Source organism: Leopardus geoffroyi, chromosome A1 (genome assembly GCF_018350155.1).
Source record: "Leopardus geoffroyi isolate Oge1 chromosome A1, O.geoffroyi_Oge1_pat1.0, whole genome shotgun sequence".
In the NCBI taxonomy this organism is placed as follows: Eukaryota; Metazoa; Chordata; class Mammalia; order Carnivora; family Felidae; genus Leopardus; species Leopardus geoffroyi.
The window spans coordinates 137,454,535-137,482,455 of NC_059326.1; the positions used below are offsets into that span (position 1 = coordinate 137,454,535).

At 36.5% G+C, this 27,921-nt stretch overlaps 1 protein-coding gene across 2 annotated transcripts in view; it reads left to right on the forward strand.

Annotated features, from left to right (window-relative positions):
• Positions 1 to 27,921, forward strand: part of TNPO1 (transportin 1) — a 98,260-nt gene that overhangs the window by 55,055 nt on the left and 15,284 nt on the right. For both annotated transcript variants that reach the window (XM_045495209.1, XM_045495200.1), the window contains exons 7-20: positions 1,855 to 1,936; positions 5,491 to 5,613; positions 7,465 to 7,583; positions 13,953 to 14,013; positions 14,816 to 14,984; positions 18,322 to 18,474; positions 19,197 to 19,422; positions 21,504 to 21,675; positions 23,618 to 23,704; positions 24,370 to 24,477; positions 24,610 to 24,768; positions 24,849 to 24,936; positions 27,230 to 27,328; positions 27,541 to 27,636. In XM_045495209.1, coding sequence (XP_045351165.1) covers positions 1,855 to 1,936; positions 5,491 to 5,613; positions 7,465 to 7,583; positions 13,953 to 14,013; positions 14,816 to 14,984; positions 18,322 to 18,474; positions 19,197 to 19,422; positions 21,504 to 21,675; positions 23,618 to 23,704; positions 24,370 to 24,477; positions 24,610 to 24,768; positions 24,849 to 24,936; positions 27,230 to 27,328; positions 27,541 to 27,636 — 1,742 coding nt within the window. The remainder of the gene's footprint in view (positions 1 to 1,854; positions 1,937 to 5,490; positions 5,614 to 7,464; positions 7,584 to 13,952; positions 14,014 to 14,815; positions 14,985 to 18,321; positions 18,475 to 19,196; positions 19,423 to 21,503; positions 21,676 to 23,617; positions 23,705 to 24,369; positions 24,478 to 24,609; positions 24,769 to 24,848; positions 24,937 to 27,229; positions 27,329 to 27,540; positions 27,637 to 27,921) is intronic.

The window sequence follows — 27,921 nt, forward strand, 5'->3', positions numbered from 1 at the left end:
TACACAAAGTTGGGTTATCATTCTTAGCTCATGACCTTCTCATCTTGGCCCACTTGCATTTAGTCTTTAGTTACATATTAGTTATTTTTAATAATAAGCGCTCAAACCTACCATCCAGAATGAAAGCTAAGGTCTTGACAGCAACCTACATCTAATCCTGACTTGACCCTTCCCTTGGATTGTTAAAAAACAATTATTGAAAATATATATGATATGTAAAAAAATGTATATATATATCTGTATGTGTTTTTAACTTTATAAATAGTATTTTACTGAACTTAATCTTTGGTGACTTTTTAAATTTAATATTTTGCTAGGATTCGTCCATATTTTGTCATTATAGCTCCTTTGTTTTGACAACTGTATAGTACCTCATACGAGGTTTACACAGTTTATTCATGGTCTTCCCCTTGAACCCCCCCTTAGCCTTTGGGTGGCTTCCAGGTACTTGCTAGTGTGGATAGTGCTGTTGAAAACATTTGCTTGTCTCCTTTTGTCTATTTGCAAGAGTTTCTAGGAAGATGTAAAGTCTTTGAGGAGGAATTTCTAAGCACTGGGCACATAACAAGGAAAGAACCCCAAACTGTTTTCCAGGGCGTTTGCATCAATTCATACTTTCTATTAACAAAGGAAAAGTTTCTCTGGGTGCATATATTCTGCATTTAGTATCGTCATGTATTTTAATTTTTGCCAAATAGAAAATTGTGTTTCATTATGAGCTTGATGGTTATTTCTGTGTCATTGGTTATGTTGAATATCTTGTCATAGGTTTATTGGGTATCTGGTACCTTCTTCTGTCGCCTTTTTCTCTTGGATTATCAGAAGAGGCAGACAGAAAAAAAACTATAGTTTCATGATAAGTACTGTGGAAAAATGAGAGTAAGGGCTTAGAGGTATTTTACATAGAAGTTTCACTGTACAGGTAACATTTGTGTAGAGATTCTGAACAAAGTAAAGTAACACATCTTTGAAAGGTCAAGGGGAAAGACATTTAAGACAGGGAACAAGTATAAAGGTCCTAGAGTTAGGAACAAGCCTTTTACACTGACCAAAAAAGAAAACTTTGCATCATACTAGGAAACGTAGGGAGTAACCACACTGTAGTGGAATGTCTAGGCCAATAGTCAGCAAACTGTGACCCATGGGGCCAAATTCAGCCCATAACATATGAATTAAGAATGATTTTATACTTAAAAAGGTTATGTTTGGGGGTGGGGGTGAACGTGCCACAGAGGTCTTATGTGACCCACAAATCTTAAAATATTACCATTTGATCTTTTGTAGAAAATATAGATTGCGTTTTATTGGAGAAATCTGAACAAGGGTATAATGTGATCTTATTGGAGTAATCCTCATAGGAAATCATGGCTTGGACTAGGGAAGAAGTGAAGGTGGTTGAGAAGTGATTGGATTATGGGTATATTTTTACAGGTAGTGCCATTAGGAGTTGCTATGGCATTGAGTTGACTATGTCTTTAGTTTTAAAGGAATGTGTACCCATTATATATATCCATTATGCCTCTGCCCACCATCCCACTGTTCAGAGGTATCCACTATTAAAAATATGCACATGTCCTTTTTGAGTCTCTCCACTTTCAGAGAAGTACTAATGTTCTGCACCCTGCGTTTTTCACTTAAGATTCATACTCTGTGTGAGCTACACAGAGAGTTTGACTCATTCTTTTCAGGGTGTGTATACATATATGTGTGTGCCATATATATATAAATACATACATTTATGGCTCTACATACACCGTAATTTTTTTTACGGAGGAGTATTTAAGTTCTTGTCAATCTTCTGTAAATAGAAAATGCTGCAGTGAGCATGTGTTAAATGTTAAATTTTGTTTCTAGGTCTCACGCTGTTGCATGTGTCAATCAGTTTATCATCAGTAGGACTCAAGCTCTGATGTTGCACATTGATTCTTTTATAGAGGTAAGATTGTCTCTCTCCCCTTCCCCCCACCCCCATTTGCTTTTGGGGAAGTTAGAAAATGTTAAATTATTTGATAGTATTAAAATTGGATACAGTGTAGACTTTGTGATTTTTGTTAACTAAAAATAAAAGCACTTTTCCTCTATTACTGATTTTTTTTTTTTTTTTAACGATACAAACATCGATTATGGAATTTGGGTGTTTAATATCTTGAGTATTTTGTTTGTCAAATTTTATCAAATTTTTTGTTTGAATATACTATTCAAATTTCAAATGTAAATTAAGTCTCCCAGCTATTTTGCAGTATTTGAAACATGAAACATTGGTGAGTTTGAATCATCTTAACTTGATAAAGAATCTGAAGGCATAGACTAAAAGGACAGTGCTTCATTTTCCATTGGTTTCCATTGTAAAATTAGAGGTGTCATGGAAAAAATTGACTCTTAAGTCTCGTCAAGCATTTCTAAAGGCCCTTTTACCTTTTCGATAAAAGCAGAAAGGCAACAACAGCATTATTTTTGGCCATGAACCCTAAGCAACAGGATTTTTTCAGAACTGCTACCACTTGATCACCACAGTTGTAAACAAGTTGTTAAAGTTCCTTAAGCATTTCTGGGGCACCTGGGTGGCGCAGTCGGTTAAGCGTCCGACTTCAGCCAGGTCATGATCTCGCGGTCCGTGAGTTCGAGCCCCGCGTCAGGCTCTGGGCTGATGGCTCAGAGCCTGGAGCCTGTTTCCGATTCTGTGTCTCCCTCTCTCTCTGCCCCTCCCCCGTTCATGCTCTGTCTCTCTCTGTCCCAAAAATAAATAAACGTTGAAAAAAAAAAAAATTAAAAAAAAAAGTTCCTTAAGCATTTCACTTTTATTTTCATTAAATCAGAGTTTAATAGTTCATTCCTTTCCAGCTATTAAAAATTTTAGAGGCCATCCTGCTAGAATTTTTGTTGGGAAATTATAAGAAAGGAGGGGAAAATGGTGTCATCTTTTCCCTCATCACTTAAATTGACAAGCTTTTTTCTGAACATATCTTACCAGTAGACTATGAGTAGTAGCCATAAGGATCCTCTAGCCATTTAAAAGTTGAAACTAAAACACGAGTCTTCAGTGGATATTGCCGAGTCCTACTGTGAATTAGGCATTGTGCTTGGTGCTAGGGATACATAAATAAATGTTATGCCTCAAGGTGTTTTCAGTCTGGTTTGGTGTAGAAGGTAGTGGATTATCTCAAGGTCTGGCGTCAGCCTGCCTGGGTTCAAATCTCAGCTCCACAGCTGCTAACTTTGGGCACATTATTTAACATGTTTTCCATTACCTTCTCTATAAAATGAGGCTAATAATTTACCTTGTTGGATTGTTAAAAAGATACTTGCTGTAACTAAATTGGAACAGAGCCTGCTATTCCAGAGCTATTTTATAGCTTAAAACAGGAACAGGGATAGATACACCAATATCTTACATAGAAATATAATTTAGAATAAAAGATAGTAAATTCCCTCAGAAAACAAAAATTCCACAGGACCATACTCAGCAAGTGGAGCAAGAACATCTCCCAACATTTTAAAATCTTTTCCATTAGTGTTCCATTACCATTTTAACAGTTCTTTCCTACTTGATAATCCTACAAGATTCAACTAGTTCTCCATCCTACGAGAGCAGTCAACATCCATAGGAAACACCTGACACATAGTAGGCCCTCGGTAACCATTTGCTAAATGAAGAAATGGATCATTTATTTCTTGAATTAGTGTTTTTATCAGGGGCAGGTGTTACGTCTGCTGAGTCTGACAATATTGACTGAAAAGTGTATTGGTTACTATTATGTGGCTAAGACCTATCTTGGCAAAGCTAAATACTCATACTTAAGACAACATTAATTTTAACGAAGAATGTGTATTGAACCTATAAGCAACGCTGTCGGAGTATTCTCTGTGTAAAATATATATCTATCTGATGAAAAGAGGAACTATAGAGGTTTCAAAGCATCCGATGCAGAGGCAGAACTTGGGGAAATCGAAGTTTTTAAAATTCTACATCAGTACTTCACATACCGTCACATTTGATATTTGAACTTCTCCATTGTTTTACCCGTTGTAATAAGATTTCAAGTTCATCTGTTTGGAGATGTTTCTCTGGTTTTTGGTTTTGGTTTTGTTTCTTTTTTGTTTTTTGGCTTTTTGTTTTTAAAGATTGTGGGACATCGAAGTTTTCTTAATGTTTATTTATTTTGAGTGGGGGGGGTGGTGGCACAGCACGAGTGGAGGAGGGGCAGAGAGAGAGAATTCCAGACAGGTTCCACACCACCAGCACAGAGCCCGATATGGGGCTCAAACTCAGAAAACCATGAGATGATGGCCTGAGCCAAGATCAAGAGTGGGATGCTTGAATCGACTAAGCCATCCAGGTGCCCCCACATTAAATTTTTTTAAATAATCTTTTTATTATAATTCATGTGTATGTGTAGATAAAGTAAAATTCAGGAATGAGATGGGGGAGGGTTACTGTTTCTACTTCTTATATCTCCACTTTGCAACCTCTACAAAACACAGCTTGTTGGTATAAGGAAATGAATCTGGACTTAAAATTCCATGAAAACCAAATTCAGATGCCCCCTGAGTAGCAAGTTATGTAACTTCTAAACTTCTTTATCTGTAAAATTGTATAACAACATCTTAGAAAAGACTAAATGAAATAGTCTGTTGTTTATTCAGGCTTTTTGCCCCCTCACCTTGGTGACAAACCTGTTTGGGAAAACATAATCTTGATTGCTACTTTTACTATTTTTTCAGTAGTTGGCTTGGAGAACAAGAAGTAGTTTGGGGTTAAGTTGTTGGAAACTCAGCATACATTTCCCAGTTATTGATACTTTTAGAGAATTTGTACCTGTTACTACCCTAAGAATTGGGATTGGTAGAAATAATCTCTTGACAGACTGTAATTTTGAAGGAAAATTAAATTGTATTTTGAAGATTATCTTCTTCTGGGTGAGGGAGATGAATGCCCATGTCCTAATGACATGGTTTTATTCTCACAAACTAAAATTACCTTAAAACATACCCATTCAGTGGTACCTGGGTGGCTCAGTCAGTTGAGAGGCCAACTTTGGTTCAGGTCATGACCTCATGGTTCATGGGTTTGAGTGTGGGCCCGTGTCATGCTTAGCGCTGACAGCGAGGAACCTGCTTCAAATTCTGTCGCCCCCTCTCTCTGCCCCTCCCCTGCTCATGTTCATTCTCTCTCTCTGTCTCTCTCTCTCTCTTTCTCTCTCTCTCTCTCAAAGATAAACAGAAAAACAAAAACAAAACCCACAACCAATCATACTGTCTCCAAAAGAATGACTTTAGGTCATTTACCAAAGTCATGGGTTTTGACAATTATCATCGTACATTTGATTAATTGTCTTATAACCTAATATTTCAGGCCAATTAATTCCATCTTTATTTGTACCTTCTTAGAGTTTCTTTAAATGTTACCAACTTACAGATGACTGGTTATTATGTATAAACCTTTCTAATACATTGAAATGCTTAACAAGAGAAAAATTTCTCATGCAATAGAACCTCTTTGCATTGGCTGGTGATGAAGAACCAGAGGTACGGAAAAATGTGTGCCGGGCACTTGTGATGTTGCTTGAAGTTCGAATGGATCGCCTGCTTCCTCACATGCATAATATAGTTGAGGTAATACAAACAACTTAAAGACACTCTCCTCGTTTTTCCCCCAAGAAAATCCTTGAGATAAAAATGCATAATATCAAATTTATTTAACAATTTATTTAACACATTTGTTGGGGATGAATAATGAAAACAGTTATGGCCTTAAAATTATAAGTTATCTTTATGGTGACTTTTCTCTCATGAGATTTAAGATGTGTATAGAGAGGGAAAATTATTTAAAGGAATAGATGGCTTTTAACCAGAATAACTAGCAAATGTTTAAATTATTTGTGTTTATCAGATATGGGTTAGACTAAGTGATCACTAAAACTGTGGTACATTAAGTAGCACATTCTTGTGGCATTAGAGTTTGGAATTACAGTGTTTGTTTTCCACCCATTACTGGTAAAATTATTCTGATCCACTTGTGATTTATGGTAACAGTGAAATTTCTGAGAAGACATAATTGCTATAGTTTTTTTTTTTTTTTAAGACTCTTTCAATCCCTATGCAATTAAAATAATTTTACTAGGAAATTCTGAGTATGTTGATCATAGATTAGCCATATTTAAAGGAAGTAGTACATAGCACCAAGGTAAAATTATTATTAGAACAAAATAACTTGTTTGGGCAGTACTCAGTACTGCTAGTGTCAAACTCTAGCACCTAGTTTTCATATTATTGGATATAGTTGTGTGTGAGTAGTATATAGCTTGGCAAGTGTGTGAGAATGTTATTTAGATCCTTTGTATGGTAGAGAGAGAGAAAATCTTTTTTTTAAAGGTTGGGGTCTAAGACCTGTTAGGAAAAGGCTAGCATTGATAGTGCACAGCCAGTCCTTTTCTGAAGCATATGGAAGGATCGTTGTAGAAATAAAGGTATGTAGCAGCACTAAATGGGAATAAGGTACATTTTCTCTGATGAACTTATTCTCTCTGAAGTGCTTAGAAGAATCAGGTGGAGTTAGTTGAAAGTTTAGTGAAAGCTGGAGCTAACCAGAAAGTTAAAGACCTTTATTTTATCATTTGCTAGGGCCATGTCATAGCTGGGAAGCCAGCGTAGAACCGTAGAGTTCTACGATTCTTCAGTGATACTGAGCTTGGTAGTAGGACATGGTATGGAATGTAGTAGGGGTTGGCCTATCACATCTTTTGCGTTGCCAAGTTTAGCCCTGTGAGATGTTGCAGTCAGGGAGAGAGTGTGTATAAAAGATTCATCCATCATTTGACGCCATTTCCACGCCCATATACATTGGGAAATGCTATGAGTGCCTTTGATTATATTTATTTTGTTTTTGCATATTTTAAAAGATTTTTTAAAAGATTTAAAAGATTTTTTAAAAGAGGGGTATGTTCAAAGGACATGATAAACCTATTTTCTCGGAAACTATAAATTATAGTAGCACTAAGAAATGTCGCTAGTTCTTTCCAAATTAAAAAAAAATTAACTTTTGTAATTGTATAATATGTATATGTCACTTTATATTCGTAAAAATACAAAAGACAGCTTGAGTTGTTACATTATAAAAGGATTCTTCGTTTTAAAGAGAGGTATAATGGACTTTCTTATTTTGATGTTTCTAAGAAAACAGTGTTTGTTAATACATTTCATAAACCAAAATACACCTGTATAGAAACAGATAGGCCAGACATGCTTAGGACACTTTTCATTAAGCAACATTCTATACCAGTGGTTCTTCAGTTTGGCTGCATTTTAGAATTGACTCAGAAACTTTTAAAAATCCAAAGCCTAGGTTGAGAATCACTATAAAGTTCAAGGCCACAGCAGAGGATGACCATTAGCTTGCTGGAAAAAGGTTAGGTTTAATTTTAATTGTATGATTTAAACTGATTAATACTAATGCTTGGTTTGTAGTACATGCTCCAGAGGACGCAAGATCAAGATGAAAATGTGGCTTTGGAAGCCTGTGAATTCTGGCTCACTTTGGCTGAGCAACCGATATGCAAAGATGTACTCGTAAGGCATCTTCCTAAGTAAGTGTTCGTTCTGCTGAATGCTACCTTGTTCTTATATTTAACAGTGAGTCCTCGTTTTTGCATTTTTAGATTGCATTCTTCTGCCGTTAGGGAATGAAATTCTAAATGAGTTAGACTTAATTTTACTTGGTATAACTGTCGATTATAACTAAAGAGATTTTTCAAGAAGCGGTTTTTGGGGTTGTTTTTTTGTTTTAATTACATGTGAGTGGTTTATTCTAAATCATAATCTTAATTGTGGATAATTTGTGGCACGTTTCTTTCTTTCCTTTTTTTTCTTTTTTTTTGCCCTTTAATCCTGTTAATTTGACTGGACTTGGGTGGGGTTTTCTCCCCAAAAGTAATTTTCTGGTAGTTGTGATGCTATCGGGTTTTTGGTTAGCCTATTATTAAGCCTGTTTCTAACTCTGAATGCTGTTATATCAGGTTGTTTTTTTAATCTTTTTTCCACTTTTATTGAGACATAATTGACCTAAAACATTGTATTAATTTTGCTACATAATGATTTGATACATGTGTTAAGATCAATTACTTTTAAAAGTAATGCTTGGGTGCCTGGTTGGCTCAGTCAGTTGAGCGTCTGACTTCAGCTCAGGTCATGATGTCACGGTTTGAGGTTTGAGTCCTGCGTCAGGCTCTGTGGGTTTGAGTCCTGCGTCAGGCTCTGTGCTGAAAGCTCAGAGCCTAGAGCCTGCTTCAGATTCTGTGTCTCCCTCTCTCTGACCCATATCCACTCATGCTGTCTCTCTTCAAAAATAAATTTAAAAAACATTGAAAAAAAAATTTTTTTTTGAATAAAAAAAATAAAAGTAGTGTTTAACTTTCTTTTGAAAAATTTTTTGTGTATGTTAGTGCCATATGCCAAATAACATTTATTCAGAGTGTTTGGGGAGAATTAAATTTGATAGTATGTAAAAGCATTTCACATGGCATCTAGCTCTCTTCAGTACTTAAAATTTTGATTATACTGTTTTGTGGTTTGCTGTTTTCAGTTGTATATTGTGCAGTTTCCTCTTCTCAGTTTTTAAGCTTTGAATACTATTCCATCATGTTGTGCATACTGTTTGATATTCGACCCTTCTATTGTTGAATATTTACATTTGCCTTTTTTTTCTTAATGTTTTATTTATTTGTTTTGAGAGAGAGTACAAGCAAGGGAGGGGCAGAAAGGGAGAGAGAGAAAGCATCTCCTGCAGGCTTCATGCTGTCAGTTCAAATTCCAGAACCATGAGATCATGACCCGAGCCGAGATAAAGAGTTAGATGCTTAACCAACTGAGCCAAGGCACCCCTGCCCTTTTTTAAAAATTATAAGTAATCCTGGAGTCAGCGTCTTTTCTTTGTCCATAAGTGGTTATCTCTTTCAGGTAGAATTCTTACAAGTGATGTTTACCAAAGTCAGAGGATCGTAAATACTCCACAAATTGTTCTGTAGTGAAGTTACACCAATTTATAAGCCATCACCAGCATCCCATCCTGTCAACCTTCTGCTGGCCATTACCATTTCTGTAATCTTAGTCATCTGGATGAGCAAAACAAAACCACTTGTTTTAGTATGTTATGGTATCCGTGGGTTAACTTTTTTTTTCCAGATATTTATGTTACTTGGATGTTCTCATTTTCATATCTGTCGCATTCTTTTTCTTTTTCCACCAAGAAAGCAGCAGTTGTACCTATATTTTATTCTAGTCAGTCTGGAGTTTATTAGGGAGTGAAGTGCAAGGTGGTGTGCTAAATGGATTTTCCTCCTTTAGGAAATCCAGATAATTAACTTTTTTTTTCTCCTTAACTTGTGATGCCACTTTTATGATGTGTTTAATCTTATTATAGGACCATATAATTCAAAAAGTCATATAAACGGGTGCCTCAGTCAGTTAAGCATCTGATTGTTGATTTCAGCTCAGGTCATCATCTCACGGTTGGTGGGTTGAAGCCCCACATCAGGCTACCTGCTGACAGTGCAGAGCCTGCTTGGAATTCTCTCTCTGTCCCTCCCCAGCTCTCTCTCTCCCTCAAAAATAAATAAAACTTTTTTTTTTTAGTGTTATTTAAGCAGACATTAATTCATACAAAGACTGAAGAAATTCTATCATGAAAACCCAAGCTATAACATTAGGAAGTATTGTTAATAAGCAATTATAACTTCATGCTCCAACTTGGTTATTACACTAATAAAACCTAAACTTCCTTAAAGCAAGGAAGAACTTGGTATCAGGCTAAAAGAGCAGAACTTAATCTTTTTTTCTATGCTAATTGTTGCAGACCTTAAATAACCTAAGGCAGCCATAACTGGGTTTGATACATATATCTTCCGAACCATTGGTTTGGGAACCATATTTATATAAAACAAGGCTACTTTTATTTTTTCATTGTAAAAATGCATTTTGAGGACTGGAGAATAACCACACTGATCTGATGCTGAAATAGGAAACATAATAAAAGCACTGGTTTTTCCTAGCACTGTTCATCAGCCCCATGTTTATTAGCAAAAAATGTTTGCTTAGGAGTAAAAATTGTATATGTAATGAGAACTGTGTTGTTATGAACTCATCTAGAAAGCACCAGAGTGTCAAGGGATGACAGTAAATTCTTTTATGTGTTTCTGGGCTTTGTAAAATCTGTTCCTTTTTTTTTGTTTCTTTTGTTTTAACCAATATTATTCTCTTTTGATTACTGAATATTTGATGATATATTTTCTTATCTGGCAGAGCAATTCTTCATTTTTTTTTAATGTTTATTTATTTTGAGAGTGAGTGCGTGCATGTGTGAGTGAGCGGGGGGGGGGGGGGCACAGAGAGACAAGGAGAGAGAATCCCAAGCAGGCTCCACACTGTCAGTGCAGAGCCCAACGTAGGGCTTGAACTCAAACTGTGAGACCATGACCTGAGCTGAAATCACCAGTGGAATGCTTAACTGACTGAGGCATCCAGGTGCCCCTCATTTCATTTTTTATTCCCAGCTATTTTGGCTTTTCCCCCACCTTTATTCTCATACGTTAATATTAGTACCTCCTGGCACTGTTTGGATTAATCTATGTAAAGCAAGTAATGCTAAGTACGTATTTAAGGACTCAGTAAACATTCATTGTTGGTATTGACGCCGTTGCCTTTCCGTGAAATTGCATTAAAAATTCTCTTTTGGGGCGCCTGGGTGGCTCAGTTGGTTAAGCGTCCAACTTCAGCTCTGGTCATGATCTCACAGTCCGTGAGTTCGAGCCCTGCGTCGGGCTCTGTGCTGACAGCTCAGAGCCTGGAGCCTACTTCAGATTCTGTGTCTCCCTCTCTCCCTGCCCCTCCCCTGCTCTGTCTCAAAAATAAATAAAAACCTTAAAAAGAAAAAAATTTCTCTCTTTACTGGGGTGCCTGGCTGTCTCAGTCAGTAGAACATGGGACTCTTGATTCAGGATCATGAGTTCAAGCCCCATGTTGGGCGTAGTGCTTAATTTTTTTTCTAAAAAAGAAAAATTCTCTTTTTTCTGGCTACATGAGGCTTCAGGAGAAGGCTCCTTAATAATTAGACCTAAAAATAGTGGTCTGCCTTGAAAGATGGGAATTCTTCAGACAAACGCTATATTGCTACATGGTCACAGTTAATGTCCATATCTCACTTTCCAATTTGATTTGCTTACCCAGCTTTATCAGTCCCTTATTGCCTGCATATCTTTTCATTCTGTCTTTCTCTGGCACAGACATCACGATTCACAAATCAACTATATTGACCATAAACTTCTAGCTACCCTGCATCTCCCCTGCTCTGGATTAATAAACTGTCTTTGCTTCCTGTCAAATGCTTTTGGGAAGTCACACCACCAGGATTGATGGTTGTAGAAATGCATGGTTTTCGATGTCAAGTGACCCCTTCACTCTGCCAGTTTTTCTTATTCCAGGTCACTTTTTATCTTCCATTCAGTAGAGCAGCCATTCAAACCTTTATCACTCTTTTGAATTCTCTTCATTCATTCTGAGCACTTCTGCTTTGTAGGAAAAACAAGTGACCCTTCATCTTGCCCCAAAACTTAAAGATATATTTTCACGTGAGTGGTCTTGGACAGCATAATTTTTTCTTCAGGTACCTCGTTCCATCGAATATATACTTTTCTCTGTTTGAACTTTCTGCCTCTTCTTTCTCCATAACTTGAATTTTTTCCGTCTTAAAAATGGTTCAGAAGAACAGTTGAGGCTCACTGTCCTTACTTCTTTACCTCACCTCATGTTATTTCACAGTCTGCCATCTGTCTCCCCACTTCCCCCAAATTATTGACAGAGATGACTTAATTGTTGGTGATCCAAATGGATCTGTCTCTGCAAAATGCCTGTAGCTTATAAAATAGGGTTTTGTTACAAATTTTATATAGCTGTGTTATATTAGCTGTAATGTTAAATTGATATTAATCTGTATTTTAGAATTTGAAAGGATTTAAACATGAAAGTGTGGCTGGCCCATATTTTTTCTACCTGTCTAGGAAATTTTGAATCTTACTGCTTTCTTTTCCCTATTATTATTCCTTTAGTTAATGAGGGCTTACAAAATTATCTCATTGATGGTAGAGTTGTACCCAAAATTAGTTGTGCACATGTTTATTAATTGGTGTCAGATGATGTAACTCTTTGAAGTAAGGCCTCTACAAAGGCCTAAGACATTGTAGAGAGTGAGAATTTCTTAGATCTTTTGTAGGGAAACAAAATTGTTTTTGGAGTCACACCAAACTGGTTTTGAATTCTGACTCTCCCATTACTTAAAATTAATGACCTTGTGGAAATAATGTAACATCTCTGAGCCTTAGCTGACTCATCTGTAAAAAGGAGATCATAATATCTTTTTCACTAGATTATAAAGAAAGTGCTTACTAATAAGTCCCACAGCTGGTAGTCATGAGTATGAGTTTCTTTTGGCTATTCACACTTCCCAAGCCACCCAGAACTATTAAAGGTAGAATTCAGAAGCAGAGAACTGTGGACTTTTTTAATGTTTCCAAAGTGTTCTCATAACCTTTTATCCTCAGTAGACTCTTAAGTGTGTAATGGGCCACTGAGAAAGGAAATCATCAAAGCTTAAGAAACCTATCAAAGCTTAAAATTCTCATAGCTACAAAGGAACTGTAGTGTTTTGACCTTTTTATTATGTTTTTTGATAATTTTTTAACTATTCTTACATACCTGGGATTCCATATTTACAAATATCTTGGTTCTGATTTAATAAGTACATTAATACTTTAGATTGGATATGATATCCTGATTTAACTATTTTCTTATTGGAAATTTGAGTTAATTTCTTAAAAATTTCCTAACTTTTTTATCAAAAGCTATGATCTTCTTGATAGAGCTCTTTTTTTTTTTAAGTTTATTTATTTTTAATGTTTACTTTTGAGAGAGACAGAGAGTGAGAGCAGGGGGTGGGGCAGAGAGAGAGGGAGACACAGAATCCAAAGCAGGCTCCAGTATCTGAGGGGCCAGCACAGAGCCCAACCGCGGGGCTTTTGAACTCATGAACCATGAGATCATGACCTGAGCCGAAGTTGAACACAACCGGCTGAGCCACACAAGTGCCCCTAAGTTTTTTTTACTTTGAGAGAGACCATATGTGCACAAATGGGGGAGGGCTGGGGTGGAAGGAGGGGAGGGGGAAGAATGCCAAGCAGGCTCTGTGCTGTCAGTGCAGGGCCCCATTCAGGGCTCCAAGTCATGAACCATGAGATCATGACCTGAGCTGAAACCAACAGACACTTATCGCACTGAGCCTACCTCATGTATTTTTTTCTTTTTTTTGCATTATTTCTTTTGGATAACTTACTTTAGACTTAGTATGTTTAACATTCTGAACATTATCCTCTCTTTTATTAAAAGAAGTACAAATAATGTAGGCTCATTGTGAAAATGTCACACTATTTAGAAATAAATGATTAATTTTATCCCTTTTTAGTCTGTTCAGCTTCTTCTCCAAAGATACCATTTTCTTGTATATCTTTCCTAGATAGTCTCTTTATACAATTAATTACATAGTTAATCTCAATACTTTTAACTTAAATGGAAACTCAAATGCTATATGTGTTTTTACACATTTTTGTTTCATTTTAACTGTACTGTAATTTATTTTGGTGTCTCGTTCTTTTTCTAACCACTGTTAACAAGCTACCTTATCCTAAGATTCCACCCAGCAGATCCCATGCATGAGTATGTAAAAGGCCTGGGATATAAATGAGGAATACCTGTCATTTGAAAAGGGCAGACATCACAGAATATGCCCTAAGACAGTACTGGCAGGGATGGTTGGCTCTTCGGTATTACTAGTATACAAAAGGTCATTAAGGTTGCTTAAAAATTCTTATGAAATCTTTAATTCTTTGTTTCATGAATTTCTCTCTTTATAGATTGATTCCTGTGTTAGTGAATGGCATGAAGTACTCAGATATAGATATTATCCTTCTTAAGGTAAGGAAACTTTTCTGATAAATAGGGAAGCTTTTTTCTTTTGACTTAGAGAATCTTTGAAGTTGACTAACAGAACATTTATTTAAAATAGACCCTGTGTAGGGGCGCCTGGGTGGCGCAGTCGGTTAAGCTTCTGACTTCAGCCAGGTCACGATCTCGCGGTCCGTGAGTTCGAGCCCCCGTCAGGCTCTGGGCTGATGGCTCGGAGCCTGGAGCCTGTTTCTGATTCTGTGTCTCCCGCTCTCTCTGCCCCTCCCCCATTCATGCTCTGTCTCTCTCTGTCCCAAAAATAAATAAAAAACGTTGAAAAAAAATTTTTTTTTAAATAAGTAAATAAATAAAATAGACCCTGTGTAAAGCTGTTTGCTGTTACGTATAATGTGCTGCAAAGTGCAGAGAAGCAAACGATGAATTTGAGTAATAACATAGGCTAACTTCATTGGAACCAGATGGTGACACTAGTAGAGAAATTTCCTCTTGATTCAAATTATTTGTAGTTTATTTTAAGCTATATTGAATAGGATCTCAGTCTTATTCAGGTACTCTAGATTATACCAGTTGATGGGAGGCAATACTATAATGAGATTAAAAGTGCCTGATACCTGACGTGTGTTACATGATAGTTCCTTCTCCCCTTAACACAGAACTGTTTTCTGCACAGGGGAGAGTGGTTCTTAACAAAGAGGTGTACTTCAAAACCATGTGCATGGCATCATCTCTCCTTATTCTGATTCTTTTATGCATGTATATGTTTTTAGGTTATAATGATGTTTGAGTATTATCAAAATTTTTCTTAAAACAGGGTGATGTTGAAGAAGATGAAACAATTCCTGATAGTGAACAAGATATAAGGCCACGTTTTCATCGATCGAGGACAGTGGCTCAGCAGCACGATGAAGATGGAATTGAAGAGGAAGACGATGATGACGATGAAATTGATGATGACGATACAATTTCTGACTGGAATCTAAGTAAGTCAGAGGGAAGAATTCAGTTGCCTGCTTTGATAACAACTTCATTGAGAAATCATACACATAATTGTACAGTACCCTCATTAAAGGGTACAATTCAGTCGTTTTCGTATATTCAGAGTTATGGAACCATCACCCCAGTAAATTTCGGAATGATTTCGTCACCCTAAAAATAACCCCGTTCTTATTAGAGGTCGCTCCCCATATTTCTTCCAGTCCCCCAGCCCAAAGCAACTACCAGTCTCTATTCTGTCTCTCTGGAATTGCCTATTTTGGACATTTCCTATAAATGTAATCATACAATATGTGGTCCTTCATGACTGCCTTCTTTCACTTAGGATGTTTTCAATATTTGTTCGTGTTATGGTGGGTATCAGTATTTCATTTCTTTTTAATTTTTTTTTTAATGTTTATTTTTGAGAGAGGGAGAGACAGAATACGAGTAGGGGAGGGGCATCGAGAGAGATGGAGACACAGAATCTGAAGCAGACTTCAGGCTCTGAGCTGTCAGCACAGAGCCTGACACGGGGCTTGAACTCAGAAACCATGAGATCATGACCCAAGCTGAAGTCGGTCGCTCAACAGACTGAGCCACCCATGCACCCCACTTCATTTCTTTTTAATGTGGAAAAATAATTCATTGTGTGGATATGCCACATGTTATTTATCCATTCATCACTTGATGGACATTTTGTTCTCCCTTTTGGCTATTGTGAGTAATGATGCTAAGAATGTTAATGTAAAGTTTGTGTGTGGACATATGTTTTCACTTGTGGATATAGACAGAAGTGTGATTACTGGGTCATATGGTATATCTTTGTGTTTAAGCTTTTGAGGAACTACCAGGCTGTTTCCCACAGTGGCGCCATCATTTACTTTCTTACCAGCATTATCTTACGGTTGTGGTTTCTACGTATGCTTGCCAGCATTTGTTGTCACTTATTTTATAGCCATTCTAGTAGATGTGATTATGCTTCTTAAAGACTTCTTACCTCAAATTGCCATTTTTCAAAAGGCCGTACATTTTGTTTGACATTATAAAATAGGAACACTGGCCGCAAGATTTTCCTGTTTTCTTGATATAAACTTATTTTTCACGATAATTTGCCTGTTGATTATCAAGGGTAACGCTAAAATAATATAAATTGTTTTCTCATTCTCAAAGTTACAAATGAAGTTTTTAAAACTCTTGTTTATTTTCAAACTTAATTACAAATCGAAATCATCTATTGAGCCAGCATTCCGCCCCACACACTAATGAAATGAGGAATGTAGACACTCGTGTTTTGTTTTTGTTTCTGTGCGGGTCCTTAAAGTTTCATGCTCTAGTTCAAGGTTTCTCAACCTCCACATTGTTGACATTTTGCCACATGGTTCTTTGTTGTGGTGGCTGTTGTGTACATTGTAGAACGTGGAGCAGCACCCACCCCCCCCCCCCCACACACACAGTTGTCATGACCACCAGTGTCTCCAGACATTGCCCATTGTTCCCTGGGGAAACAAAATTATGCCTAGTCAAGAACCATGGCTATAATTCAGAGTGTTGGGATTTCTAATAACTGATGAAACAGTTAAATCCATGAATTATCAGACTGAACTGTGTAATTCATTTGGTTAAATAATGCTAATTCCTCTGTTGCCCATTTAGTTTTCTGTTCCTTAGAGTGCCCAGTGTGCCCAGCACTAGGCCAAGGACTTGGCATGTGTATCCCATTTAATCTTTACAACAGCCTTAGGTTGGTAAGGAAACTGCAAAAAGAGAAACTTGCCCAAAGTTGGTTAACATAGCTAGTACTAATGGCATATTTAATCTTGGACTCCAAATCTCCCACAAGAGAACACGAGGTCTTCACTGCTGCCACAAATTATAGTAGCCCCCTGTAATCCACGAGGGGATATGTGCCAAGACCCCCAGTGGGTGCCTGAAACTCACAGATAGTACTAGACCCTCTAAGTACTATTTTGTGTGTGTGTGTGTGTGTGTGTGTGTGTGTGTGTGTGTGTGTGCGCGCACGCATGTACATATATACATACCTATGATAAAGTTGAATGTATAAATCAGGCATCATAAGAGATTAACAATCATGATAGTAAAATAGAACAGTTATATTGGGTGCCTGGGTGGCTCATTCGTTGAAGCTTGTGACTTCGGCTCAGGTCATGACCTTGTGGTTTGTGAATTTGAGCCCCATGTCGGGCTCTGTGCTGACCAGGTTAGAGACTGAAGCCTGCTTCAGATTCTGTGTCTCCCTCTCTCTCTGCAACCCCCTGCTTGGCGTCTGTCTCTCTCTCTCAAAAGTAAATAAACATTAAAAAATATTTTTAAAGAGGATCATCTGCTTTTAGACTGCACTTAACCAAGGGTAACAAATCATGAAGTACAAAAAACTGCACAGTGAGGTGCTACTCTACCTCCTCCCAATATATCCCTGTAGGCTGGGAGCAGGATGGATTCAGATTATAATGTAGATAACATTACAAAAGTAATAATGTTCATTGAGTTGGGGGAAAGGAACTACTTCCCCTTCACATCCCACCCATTTTTATATCTTTCCAGAAGTTTTTCTGTGTACCTGTGGAAAAAACGTGTATACCTTTCCCTGGAGAAGAGGTTGACTTTACAGCAGTGAAATGAAATTGATTTTGTGTACTCTCTTGGTTGTTTTCCATTTATTGTATAACTCATTCTATATCAGTATATAAAGATTTCATTCTCTTCCATGGTAATTTAATACTCATTGGTATAGTTCTGGCGTACAGTATAACTAAGACTCTTACTGTTATGTAAGGTGTTACTTGTAGCCAGTTTAACAGCCTTTTTTAAAAAAGGATTTTACTATTTAACAGTTTGTGATCAACTATTTAGTATGCCTAATCACGTTGGAAAAAAATTTTATACTTAATTTTTGTTACCATTTTGTTTTCTTAATTATTGCATTAAATGAAATCTGAATTGATACATAGTTCCTTGGCTAATAGTTCTTTGTCTGGAGAGAGTGCTTTCCAGCATATTTTATGCTTCATGCGCTGGTGATTTGTTCAGATTTATTTGCTTAACCTCCTGCTAAGTCATTATGTATTTGATTCTGAATGATCTAGCCCTAAGAATGGTAAGTAGAAGTAATAAATGTACACATTTTGCTGCAGGTTAGTTTGCTCATTCTTGGTCATAAAAAAGTATTTCTTGTTTATAGAGATAGACTGTGTCCTATTTAATTAAATTCTTTGAAACGGTAAATGTATGAATAAAGTGTCATGCATGTAACCAATAGTCATGATAATAGAGTTAATGATAATAGAGTTAAATATAAAATTTTTGAATTAAATATTTCTTTAGGAAAATGTTCTGCTGCTGCCCTAGATGTTCTTGCAAATGTGTATCGTGATGAGCTTTTGCCACATATTTTGCCCCTTTTGAAAGAATTACTTTTTCATCATGAATGGGTTGTTAAAGAATCCGGCATCTTGGTTTTAGGAGCAATTGCTGAAGGTAAGTCTAAGTCAGAACTGAACTGTGAAGTCCTTACAGGCAGTAATGCAGATGGCCCACTTTAAAGAGTGTTACCCTATAAGCAGACTCTTCAGTCTGGAATTCACATACTCTCTTGTGTTGCTGATGTGAAATAGACAATACTGTGATCTACATTAACTTAAAAAAGATATTTGAATTCAGAAGTCATCTTAGGATAAGTTTTACCTTGAACAGTGAACTATTCTTTAACAACCATCGGCTTATCTCTAACCCCACCCAGATAGTTCACAAATGCTTCTGTTACAGTAAAGGGAACAGAATGAGAGGACTAATGTCAGAAGCATCCTCATTGCTAGAAAAATCATGTTCTCCATAGGTAAGTGTAAGAAACATGGTAGGAGAGTCTCCTCATTCTCTACGAAGCGTTATTATGTCCTAGCTGTAAGCCTGTATATACAAGAAATTGAAGTATTTTACAGGCACTTCTGAAAGCTGTAATTTGTGTAGCAGAAGTAAAATGAACTTTCCTAACCCTACTAGAAGATACTTAGGAGCAGTTAGCTCTCATTCCTTTTTTTTTTTTTTTTCCCTTAATTTTGAACAGATTATTATGGTGTATTTATTGTAATGGAGATAATCTGAGTGTTTTTGATGGATGCTTGTATGATTTTAGTATTCAATTGAAATAATTGTAACCGAATGTTAGCACTTTCTGCAAGATTTGTTACTTTTTATTCCAGGTTGCATGCAAGGCATGATTCCATACTTGCCTGAGCTCATTCCTCACCTTATTCAGTGCCTCTCTGATAAAAAGGCTCTTGTGCGTTCAATAACGTGCTGGACTCTTAGCCGCTATGCACATTGGGTAGTCAGCCAGCCCCCCGATACGTACCTGAAGCCATTAATGACAGAATTGCTAAAGCGAATCCTGGACAGCAACAAGAGAGTACAAGAAGCTGCCTGCAGGTGGGACAAATCCATAACAGTGTTCATTGTGGGGCATTCGAGTGGGTATTCCAGTGAGAAATTAATTTTCAACTCCATGATGGAATGTTAGTATTAAACCATTAGTGGAGCTTTTGTCATCTATAGGTTTTACCTGGTGGTTTTGCAAATTCAAATGTAAAGCAACTAGACCTCATTCTTTGCTGGTTCTTCAACTCGTTCTTTTTTTCTCAGTGGCTTTGATAACAGTAGAATTCTCTTTTACCTTGATTCTCACAGACATCTGGAGTGGTGATGTTGGGAGTCTTGCTTTTGAGGGAATAACAAAAGTTTGGGTAGATTCACATCATTAGTTTAAAGGTCAACAACTCCATAGAAAGTCCCACAGTGCAGTCGCATATCATCTGTCACTTAGTGAATCTACCCCAGTAGCTACTCTGTTGGTCATGTTTGGAGCTGTGTTTTTATATCACATGAGCAGTTAGTTTCGTTACTATAAATATTCCAGTTTTCTGGGGCAAACCTTTGTGTTCTAAAAAGGCCTGACATGTTTATAGGTCTTAACTTTTTAATTAGAATTTCTTTACTGTTGACTTTGTTTATAAGAAGAAACAGTTGTTGAAAAAGTGTAAATTTAAGTAGAGTTGGACTTTACCAGATGTGAAGCAGAAATACCTGGGAGATACCTCTAATTCATAATAAGATGAAAGAAAGTTGAACCAAAAGGAGTTGGGTGATGAATAGCACTCTTTTTCTTTTTCTTGTTTTTGAAGTGAGGGGAGGATACAAATTATATTTGCTTTCCTACAAACATAATCTGTATTTTTTTAAACTTTCTACTAATTGTTAAGCATATATTAAATGCTGGGTTTACATTCCCTGCCATCTTTAAACTTAGAGGTTAGTACAGAATACTAAATAACTATATAATTATAATTCCTGGCAAGTGCTGTAAAGGAAATACATAAACAGTTTATAATTTAAGATGGGGCTTCCACTAACAAATGGTTTAAGCCTGTCATTTTAGGAAATCCCTGAGTGGGTAGAATAGAAGCTAATACAAACTTTAATTTTAGAAGTGAAGAGCCAGGTATACTTTAAGAGTCCAGACAAATTTAGGTCTAAATTGAGGTAACTACTCAGACTCTGGAGTTTTTTCCTTTCTTGTACATTTGTGTTAATAGATAAGCCATACATAAGGTAAATTTGTAGTAATAAACGCACTATGCATTCTGATGTATAATGTAGAACTTAGACCAACATTTTTAAGAATTGTGGAGGAAAAGTTGGCAAAAATAACCCACATATTTAAAATGTACAGTGGTATGTCTTGATAAAAATAATACATTATGGAATAGTAACCAAGATCAAGATAATTAGCACATCTCTCACCTCACGTAGTTGACAAAGACTTTGTCTTTTTCTGTGTGGTGAGAAGGGTTAAGATCTATGCTCAGCAACTTTCAAGTATACAACACTGTAGTATTAATTATAGTCACCATGCTATATATTAGGTGCTCAGAATTTATTCTTGTAATTGCAAATTTGTGCCCTTTGACCACCTGCATCATCCCATTTCCCCTCTCCTGCTAAGAGAAACATTTAAGAGGTCACGACGCTCTGTTCCCATACACCTCAAACTAACTGTTAAAAATGTCATTTCGTGACTCTCAGTATGTAATCTGAAGGGTAAGGTGCAAGCTAGTTTAACATTTTTAATTCTGATTTCATTCATCTGGACCGGTCACTAGAATTTAAGCTCCCTGAAAACTTCATTGTTCATTGCTGCATTCCCAGCACTAAGTGACTAAATAGTAAATACCAGATAAATTTGCTGAATGTCTGAATATAAGAACCAACGATAGTTTTAGATTTTACCATTGTAGTGAAGCAGATGCACATAGGTGACAGCCTCTTTGAAGGAAATGATAAGAAATGGGGGAGAAACAATAAAAATAAGTCTCTGTTTTGGTGAGATAAGGAGATAGGCATTTAAAGTGTAAATAGATACTGTATAAACTATAGAGGTAGCTTCCTATCTCTATTATAACCTATTCCTTTTCTACAACAGCAGTAATCTCTCTCTCTTTTTTTAACTGTAGTGCCTTTGCTACCCTAGAAGAGGAGGCTTGTACGGAACTTGTTCCTTATCTTGCTTATATACTTGATACCCTGGTCTTCGCGTTTAGTAAATACCAGCATAAGAACTTGCTCATTCTTTATGATGCCATAGGAACTTTAGCAGATTCAGTAGGACATCATTTAAACAAACCAGTGAGTATCTGTTCTTAACTGTTAAGAAAAAGAATTCTAGCATAGTTAAAATCAGTAGGTTAACATGTATGTGGAAATGAAAATGTTTGGGGAGATGTGAACACTTAGTTACTTTAAGAATGTATATCTTGGGGCGCCTGGGTGGCGCAGTCGGTTAAGCGTCCGACTTCAGCCAGGTCACGATCTCGCGGTCCGGGAGTTCGAGCCCCGCGTCGGGCTCTGGGCTGATGGCTCAGAGCCTGGAGCCTGTTTCCGATTCTGTGTCTCCCTCTCTCTCTGCCCCTCCCCCGTTCATGCTCTGTCTCTCTCTGTCCCAAAAATAAATAAAAAAAAAAAAAAAAAAAAAAAAAAAAAGAATGTATATCTTTATTTATTTATTTATTTATTTTTTCAACGTTTATTTATTTTTGGGACAGAGAGAGACAGAGCATGAACGGGGGAGGGGCAGAGAGAGAGGGAGACACAGAATCGGAAACAGGCTCCAGGCTCTAGGCCATCAGCCCAGAGCCTGAAGCAGGGCTCGAACTCAAGGGCCGCGAGATCGTGACCTGGCTGAAGTCGGACGCTTAACTGACTGCACCACCCAGGCGCCCCAAGAATGTATATCTTTAAAAGGCAGCAAGTATTTTTACTTTTTAGATGGTATTAATGAATATGTTCTTGGTTTGGAAGTTTTATCAGTATATCACATGAATGCACCAGCGCGTTTTAGAAAAGGGATGGGATGCCTGGGTGGCTCAGTCGGTTAAGCGTCTTGACTCTGGCTCAAGTCCTGATCTCACAGGTCATGAGTTCAAGCCTTACATCAGGCTCCGTGCTGACAGCGCAGAGCCGGCTTGGGATTCTCTCTCTGCCCTTCACCTGCTCTCTTTCTCGGTCTCTCAAAATAAATAAATAAACTTTATTCATTTAAGTAAATGAAAATTTTTTTATAAAATAGAAAAGGGATAAAGGATTTCAACTTTTAATTCCAAGTATTTTTCTATCCACCACTTCATAAATATTGTAGCTTTAGAGTACCATATCTAAATGTTTGTGTTTTCTTGCTGGAACTTACAGGTATGGGGAATATATACTAAGGTAAAACAACGAGAAATTGGATAAGTTAAAAATGCTAAATAGCAGTATAGAAGAGGAGGTATGTTTGGCTAAGAATCCAAACTCTTGTTTCTAGTAGTGTTAAGAAGAAGGTGATGGAATTGTATTTGTTTAAATAGGATTAAAATAATAGAATTTCATTATAGCTCAAAATTCCCAGCAGAAGAATAGATTACATCTTTATGATTGCTATATAAGAAGTCTTGAGAAATTGTCTGTGTTTATAAGTTATACTTAAAACGGTGCAAGACACTTGGTTCATGGGTTTGCTTTGATGTTGGTTTTGCTTTGTGTGCTGGGGCGTGGGGAGTGTTTCTCTGAATGTCTTAGAGCCTTTAGAATCTGTGCCTCTTGTTTACATGATTACTATTGTTTATTTAGTATTTAGCTCTTTATGGATTCTAACGTTCAAAAAAGACACGTAAATGACTGTCGATCTTTTTCTACAAATGCCTCTGTAAGTTTACCTATCATTTATAACATGCTGTACAGCAAGAGCCATATTACATGTTGCAAGTTCCAGAACTAAAAAAATTCAGAATAAAATTTACAGGAATTACCCCTTATTTTGATCAAAGGATTTTTCTGTAGTGGTGTATTTGTATGCATTTTATTTCAAGAAGGATAGAAGATGACTTAAGAATAGAGTAAGATTATATAAATTAAAAGATAAGGCAGAAAGTAAAAATTTTAAAGGTGCTAAGAGGAACAGACTCAATCTTACAAGGCATTCTGTAATGATTTTACACAATTACTCTAAGTGGATTTTAATTTTCATAGACCCAAAATGGACTTATTTACATATGATAGTGGAGCTTTATGTGTTTTTCATCATTATAAATAGGAATATATTCAGATGCTAATGCCTCCACTGATCCAGAAATGGAACATGTTGAAGGATGAAGATAAAGATCTCTTCCCTTTACTAGAGGTATGCTAAGCTGGCAACCATTACTCTAATAGTAGTGTTTCAGCAAAAACAGCATGTCTAAATATGAAGTGTTGAGTGTACGTGATAAGTAAAATGTTAATACGTTTGCATTCTGAACCATTTCTGTTAAAATGCTGAATAAGTATGTAACTGCTCTTACTTTAATTATGTTACAACCATACTAAGAAATACTGTTAAATAGAAAAAGCGTAATGGATCCTACCACATGAGCATATGTATATATGTCATGTGAATTTAGCTACATTTCTTTGTATGGATATAGAGCTATACCATGATAATTAATATAGTTCAAATTATTTTTTGTGTTAATGTATTGTATATACACACATACTCAGACTTATGTGAAGTAGCATTGGGACTTGGTGCTAATAGGAGGGACTTTACTTCATACCCTTTCTGACCGGCTTGAGATTTGATATTTATTTATTGATTGGTTGATGGGTGGGTAGGGGGGCTTCCCCTTACCAGCAGCAAACTTAAAGCCATGGCTGGCATCCAAAGGAGAGGTTTGAAAAGATAACCTGCTATTATAGAATAGTAGAGCAGGCTAATAAATGACCAGAATTATACCGAGTACACTCCTAAAGCATTTATCATAATTTTATGGTACCCAGAAATTTACTTCTGTACTTTATTCTTTCTAGTGCCTATCTTCAGTTGCCACAGCCCTGCAGTCTGGTTTCCTTCCATACTGTGAACCTGTGTACCAGCGTTGTGTGAACCTCGTACAGAAGACTCTTGCACAAGCCATGGTATTTTTAAAAAATACTTATATCTGCCCTCCGGGCATCATAAACATTTTTCTATGGATAGGCATAATGTATACACATTTTTTTCATGTAATTGATTCAAAGTAAGTCTTTTAAAACTTTGTCTAATTTCAGCTGAACAATGCTCAACCAGATCAGTATGAGGCTCCAGATAAAGATTTTATGATAGTGGCTCTTGATTTACTCAGTGGCCTGGCTGAAGGACTTGGAGGCAACATTGAACAGCTGGTAGCCCGAAGTAACATTCTCACACTAATGTATCAGTGCATGCAGGTGAGACTCGTTAAATTAAAATTAATTAAGACCTGACTCTCTGTGTTACATTGGGGTTAATATCTTCTTATTCCTTGTAGGATAAAATGCCAGAAGTTCGACAGAGTTCCTTCGCCCTCTTAGGTGACCTGACGAAAGCTTGCTTTCAGCATGTTAAGCCTTGTATAGGTATGAATATTTTCTACTGCTGTGATGTGATTTTTAACAATAGTTTTACATAAGCTTTGTTTTTGTATTAAACTGAAATGTCATGGAATCCCAACATTTATAAACATGCATTTTACTGGTAAAAGGTGCTCTGAGTGAAGCAGGTGGGATGGGAACCCCCTTGCTCCTTTGAATTCATCGTCAACTACAGCAGCTCATTAGGCACTTGTGTGACTGGAGAAAAGCTGGAAAAATATTTAGTATAAAGGACATGCCACCTGTGAAGCCTTGGGACTGTATGCCAGTTTATGGATAATTTTTGAATAGCCTCTTTTTGGATTAGAGGTAACCAAAAATAATAACAATCAGGTTTTCTCATGATAAAACAGTGTACTTTCTCGGATATCCTAGGGAACTTTTCAAACAGTTTACGGCAAAAGTAAATAATGATTTGTTTTTATTTTAGTAGGATAGCATTTGTCTTAGCCTTTTGTGATGATAATAAAGGATTCCTTAAATAACATCAACTATGACTTGACTATCAAAATCATGGATTAAATGGGTTTTGGGTTTTCTTTCATTTCTGTATCCCAATGTTTTGAATAATACTTATTTATGATACACTTTTTTGGGGTTTTTTGGCATTTTCCCCCCCAGTTTTATTGAGATATAATTGACATATAACATTGTATAACTTTCAGGTGTACGACATAATGATTTGAAATAGGTATATATTGCAAAATCACAGTAAGTTTAGTTAACATCCATCGCCTTAATATAGTTAAAGATTTTTTTTTCTTACTGAGAACTCTTAAGATCTGCTATCTTACAATTGGAAGTTTGTAGCCTTTAACCAGCTTCGTCCAATTCCCAATTGTGCTTTTGAATAACAACTATATTTCTGAACTTTGAATAATATTCTGTATTAAACCCTCAAGTTTAAGCCCAATTACTCTAAATGAAAGTGTAATCAATTCTTGTTTTATGGAAAGCTTGTTCTACAGATATTTACCACCTGATTTAGTTTTTATGAATTTAAACTTGTATGAAGGGTTTCATTTCTTTTTTTTTTAAGAGTATATAGATGTGTATCTTCTTCAGGAGGTACACCATGTCTAGTTATCTTTCTCTCTCCCTCTCTCCCTCTCTCTCTCTCTCTCTGTTATCAGCTATGATTGTTTTCTAGGTTAGGGTTTCTCAAGCAGGGGCAATTTTGACACCCCCGACCCTCCCAAACATTTGGTAGTGTCTGGAGACATTTTGTTTACCACTGGGGGTGTGTTACTGATATCTAGTAGGTAGAGGCAAATGATGTTGATAAACATCATACAATGCATGATACAGTGCCCTGCCCCTCACCAGCCCCTCACCCCTGCCACGACCCCTCCCACCCCTTGCCCCACAGCAGAATGATCTGGACCAAATGATTGGTATTACTGAGATTTAGAAACCCTGTCTCAAATCCATGAGTTTATTGGGGGTTTAAAAAAAGGATGATACTCTAATTCTTCATTTAATAGTGAGAATACGTACATAGAGTCCTTTTTCATACCGGTATATTTATTACCGAGAGATACAAACCTTATAGGGGAGGCAGGATAATTACTTGATTCTTTCTCTTTGTTTACCAGTTTTCAAAATAATGAATTGATTCCCAGCATCTTCCACAGGTATCTATATTGTGTTTCAGAGTTTAGTTTTTGTTTGTGTTTGGTTCTTTTTTGAGTGTCAGTATGAATTCATGATGCTCAAATTGTCCTACCACTGGCAGTGGGAGCTTAATCAGACGGGCTCCTTAGTCCTTCCTGGTATGACAAAATAGTCCAGGCTTGTTTTGTACATTTCCTGCCTTTAGCCTGCAATGAGATGTTTCTCTGATAGCCTTTATTCCTTTCAGTGGAAAATGGTATTTAGAGACTATAATCTGAGAACTAAGGTAAAAGTTACTTTAAAAGCCAAAACCATTGATGTAAAAAAAAAAAAAAAAAAAATTTGTGTGTGTGAAAAATGAGCTTTGAAGAAAGCTGTATCATGTTTTCCTCATTTTTAATTTGAATTTTCTGTCTCATGATAAGAGAGATTTCTTGACCAACTCTTTTTAATAATATCTCAAATAGACCAAAACTTCTGTTTCCTCTTCTACTTCATAGAAAGTTCAATGCCCCTTTCACTTTCTTAAAGTAAATACTCTCCATACCTTTTAGAAATTATTTCTTGCCTAGATTTCAGTTTCCACCTAGTAGATTTCCTTTAAAGCACAGTACACTACTGTTGAGAAGTTTACTACATAGTTGTTAAAAAATTTTTTTTCTAGCTGATTTCATGCCTATATTGGGAACCAACCTAAATCCAGAGTTCATTTCAGTCTGCAATAATGCCACATGGGCAATTGGAGAAATCTCCATTCAAATGGGTAAGATCTTTTTCCCCTTTAAAAGCACTGTATAAATTGTTAGATGCCTTAGTATATTTAGAATTGCTTTTTCTTTATAATTTAAATGAATTTTATATACATATATTTATTATTAACTTGTGTCACAGTGAATAGAGGGAGCAAAGTATTTTCCATTGATATTTTAACATTCAAATTTTTCTTTTTTGTTTTCTCTTTTGGGGATGATTTAGGTATAGAGATGCAGCCTTATATTCCTATGGTGTTGCACCAGCTTGTAGAAATCATTAACAGACCCAACACACCAAAGACGTTGTTAGAGAATACAGGTACCATATGACTGAACTGTTATGGTGAAGAGAAAATTATTTGCCTTTAAGGTTAAGATGCGTAGAGAAACCAAAGCAAAGCTAGCTTTAGAAACCCAGCTTATTAGTAAGAGCTATTTTAGATTCTCCGTAACGATACGTACTGTTTTAACTGTATTCCATAACCAGTTTTCAGAGACTTTGAAAAACACTTCTCTCCTATTCTGTGTGTTTAATACTCCCTAAAATGGACCCCAGCTAAAATAACTACTGAACAGTATGAATTTTAATTTTACAGTAATTCAG